General features: G+C 62.4%; 1 protein-coding gene across 1 annotated transcript; it reads right to left on the bottom strand.

Annotated features, from left to right (window-relative positions):
- Nucleotides 1–204: 204 nt before the first annotated feature.
- LOC114485556 (dual specificity protein phosphatase 4-like) lies at nucleotides 205–1,086 on the bottom strand. The gene has a single exon (XM_028487194.2). It carries the CDS (start codon nucleotides 694–696, stop codon nucleotides 205–207), a length of 492 nt encoding a protein of 163 aa, XP_028342995.1. The 5' UTR covers nucleotides 697–1,086.
- Between the last annotated feature and the right edge of the window lie 3,220 nt (nucleotides 1,087–4,306).

Raw genomic sequence — 4,306 nt, 5'->3', positions numbered from 1 at the left:
AATCGCAGAATCGCCAGGAAGGGTCCGGAATTTCAGGTGACGGAGCCCTCACCGTCTCTGAGGACCTCAGGAGCTCGCGCTTGCACACAAACGCACAGAATCCTTGCACACCACGCGCACACACCAGTACGCACAAAGGAGTGCGCGGGGGGGATCCCGCAGCCACGAGTCCCTCCGGGCACCACTTCTCCTGCCCACTAAGGCTCAGGCCGCGGAGCCCCGCCGCATCGACCCTCCAGCTCGCGCCCGGCGCCGGCGTTTACCTTTGAGCAGGCAGATGTCGGTGCGCTCGGCGTTGCGTCGCAACGCCTGCACCACCAGTGACACGGTGCTGTCCTCGCGGAGGCTCTCGGCGCGCGGGCTGCGCTCGTCGTACACGATGACGGCTGAGTAGAGGCCGGAGCGCAGGCGGGCGCGGACCTCCTCCTCCGCGGGCAGGATCTGCTCCAGGCTCACCGAGCCCTTGGCCCGCCGCCGCACGATGGTGTTGCAGCGCACGTTGACCGAGCCTCGGATGTAGCCGGCGCTGTGCGCCAGGAACGGTCGGCAGTCCAGCAGCAGGCACTTGCCGCCGCTCAGCAGCCCCAGGGCGCCGTGGCTGCCGCTGCCGCCCGCGCCGCCACCGTTCTCGTCCCGGTTCATCAGCCTTTTGAGCACGCTGCAGTCCATCTCCCGCAGCTCCTCCACCGTCACCATGGTGGCCAGGAACCGCGGCTGCTGGGCACGCGAGGAGGCGAAGGACGCCCGGGCCGGCTGGGCTGCAGGAAGGGGCGAGCGGGGGCTACGGGAGGGCGCGGGCAGAAGTGGCCGCAAACTTGGCCCTGAGGGGCTCCCACAGCCGAACCTCTTCTCCCCGGTCCCCTTCCTCCCGCAGCCTCGCAGTTACATAGCAGTCCGAGCGGCCTCGGGCGCCAGGCAGCACGGTGCCAAGGGGGAGGTGGCGGCGGAGGGGAGTGTGTTTACGGGAGAGGACCAAGGGCTTCTTTCCGTTGTCGCCTCTATTGTATTTTGCCCGTTGTGCTGCTCCGGCCGCCGTTCCCCACGAACTGCCGGAGCTCCGCGGTCTGCCCCAGCCAGAGTTTCCCCTGCTCGGCTTATAGATTTATTAACGCTCCTCTGCTCTCCCCCGGGAGGGGGCAGATTCATTACTACCTCGCGAGGCCCCGCCTCTTTCCATTCTAGGTCGCGAGCCCTGCTCCGCCCCCGCGCTCGCTCCCCGCCCCCTCGCGACTCCCCTCGCCCGGCCGGTTCCACCCCCTCCGCCCGCCCGGGCGCGTGAATGGAGTGCCGGCCGCTCGCGCCCAGTCACGGGGACGCGACGTCACAAAGAGCGGAGTAAACAGGGCGCGCGGCTCTCGCCGCCAGGCCCATTCATAAAACCGAGACCTAGAGGATGAGGGAGGAGGCCTCCGACCCGCGGGCGAGAGCCGCAGCGCCCGGACTCCGTGAATGGAGCTTGGCGGCGCCTCTCCCCGGCCTCCGCGGCCCGCGTCCAGCCCGACCCGAGTCGCCGTGCAGCCATCTCACCCCGCCGTGGTGGTGGCGGCGGCGACGGGCGGAAAACAAAGTCTCCAGCCGAGAAGCCGGCCTAGCGGAGGCCTGGGCTCGGTTTCGAGGTTTCATCCCTCTTCACCTCCGTGCTTCCCCCTTACCAGCCAAGCGGGTGTCCCCCACGTACCCAAGTGGACTGGGGAACCCTGCGCCGCAGCCCAGCCGGCCCGGCCCTCCTCGCCCCAGGCTTACGGAGTGCGTTCGGCCCGCCAGCCGTTCTTTCTCTTGCGATTCCTCAGCCATGAGCTTCTGCCTTAGCCTGATCGATTTTCATCTTAAACCGTTAAATCAGCTTTATAGCTTCCCGAGGAACGTGGGCAAACCCCAACCCAGACGATGAAAGAGAAAACCCTCCCGCCCCAAAGCCCAGTTAATAGGAGTGAGGTGTGGAGTCTGCTGCTTTACGACCCGGGGGGAGGCATTAATTGACTCCGGAATGTTGTTCCCAAGAAGGAAGGCGGGAGTGCCACTCCCTTCCACGCTTCCTAAAGATGTTTATTTAACCCTGAGGCGGGAAAAAACACCCGACGTTTTCGGCTTTTGGCAAAGTCCTCACCCCGTCTTGTCCTCGTGTGAATTGTCTCCTCAGGAACTGACAATTAGGGTCCACCTTTGGTGCGAAGCTAGACCCAGGGAAATTGACGCGTAAAGGATTTAATACGCTCCAGGGCCGACTCGGGTTTCTTCGCCTTGCTCTTTCCAGGTCAATTCGCATTTTTCCCGCCCCCGTTTTTACTTAGGCATTTCGTTTCCCAGACGCCGCTTTTGGCAGGGGGTGTGTGCGCGCCGCGGTGGGGACACGACAGAAGCCAAAAAGTATTCGCCCATCTTGCCAAGTCTTGTTAGAATTAACCAGCGAGCGGGGAATTACAGGACTCGCTCCGGGCCTTGGTGGCAGCGGGGTCGAGTATTCCACTCCGGCTCTGCAGAGGCAACAAGGGCCGCTGAACCCGCGGGGTCCCTCCCTCCCCTGAGTCGGCCTTCCGCTCCGCCTTTGTTCCCCGCGGAGCGGCTCTCCGGAGATGTCACCTCCGGCCTCCAGGGCCACCCCTCCACTCCCCAGCCCGGCCTCGGCGGCGGCCTCCACTTCCGAAACCTACGACCCGCGCTCCCCTCCCGCTGCGCCCGCGCTCCCGGGCCCCCGGCCCAAGCTGAGTGCGCCGCGAGGAGCGCCGCTCACCCGTGGGGATGCTCCTTTTTACCTCGGGCTCCACATTGGCTCTGCAATGCACTGATCCCGTCTCTATTTAAAATTTACTACTTTGTTCATCGTGGATTCTTCTCGTGGGAGGTGGGGGGTGGGGGCACTAACTCTGTTTAAGGCACTACATTAGGATGTTTATTTTGACCACTGACTTTCGGGCTCCCCCTGACATTTTGCACACGAGGCGCGTGCTCACTCTACTCCCGGGCCTGGAGGAGGCCACCACTGCGGACAGACCGAGGCCGCTGGGCACTGCGGAGGGGCGGTCAGCGGTCAAAGGCTCGCTGCTTGGCTTCTCCGCTGGGAAGGGGTCTGTACTCCCTCCAAGGGCAAAGGGGGCCTCTGTCCGGTTTCTCACGTGCTGAGGTGGCCGTGAGGCTCCGTGTAAAGACCCACTGTCCCTGGTACACCAGGAGCGCGCCCTTCCCAAGGGACTCCCACGCCCCGACCGTCCCCGGCTTTCCCGGGCCGCTCTTGGGCAGCCAGGCCCGCTTCCAGGAAAACGCCGTTGCCTTTCTAAGGGCTTGAACTGGACACCTCGTGGAAGAGCCTCGGTGAGAGGCAGGTCCGGGCCAACTGCGCACGTGTCGCAGGAGCTGGGAGACGTCCCCCTGCCGCACCCGCCGGGCTCTGCTAGCCTTTGTCTCCCCAGCACGGGGGGCGCCTCCCCGCCCGCCTGACCCCCGCTCGGCGCTCACGTGGCCCGTAAATACCAGTCAAATCCCCCCTGCCGCACCCGCCGGGCTCTGCTAGCCTTTGTCTCCCCAGCACGGGGGGCGCCTCCCCGCCCGCCTGACCCCCGCTCGGCGCTCACGTGGCCCGTAAATAACAGTCAAATCCGAGGGGGGGGGAGGAAAATGCCCACCGAACAAAGACTTGCTTCCTGCACCTGACAGTAATCCGCGGTCGAAGCCCGTAAATCCCGCAGGCAATGCACAAGGAAGGGGGCGTGGGCGGGCGCGTGTGAGCGTGTGTCCACGTGTGCGCGCCCGCGCCTGCGCTCCCGCTCTCTGGAGGGGAGCCGGAGCTCCCACTTCACGTAGTTAAGCCGAGAGCCGCTTGCGTTACGAACGCGAATGCCTCATTTTTGAAGAAGACTGAGGAAAAAAAATCCTCCCCCTTCAAGTTAGGAATTAGCTTTCAGTTGTGTGACTGTCAGCCAACGAGATTTAAATTTCGTATTTATCCGGGTCCTCTGTAAGCACCCTAGATAATTGTTTTAATTTTAATTTTTGGTATTGCAAGTATGGGGGCCATTTGCTACACAGTTAAATGAATACAATGTGAGGGCTACCCGATACCGGCTATAGAGGTGATAAAACTTGTCTCCATTGAGTATGCGGGGGGGGGGGACCTTAATCAGTTTATACAGGAACCTCGTGAAACAGCTTGTAAATAAGTAGATCTTGGAGAAAACAAAGGCATTCAGAAGGAAAACACTGAATGTCATTTCAAAGTTAATTTAATTAAGGAACGAAGGCATAGCTGCAGGAGTTGAGATGGGATTGCCCGAGGAGAGAGATTTTATTTATATTCAGCAGGAAACCTACT

This window comes from Physeter macrocephalus, unplaced genomic scaffold (genome assembly GCF_002837175.3).
Source record: "Physeter macrocephalus isolate SW-GA unplaced genomic scaffold, ASM283717v5 random_1726, whole genome shotgun sequence".
NCBI lineage: Eukaryota > Metazoa > Chordata > Mammalia > Artiodactyla > Physeteridae > Physeter > Physeter macrocephalus.
This window is presented reverse-complemented; position numbering and strand designations above follow the sequence as displayed.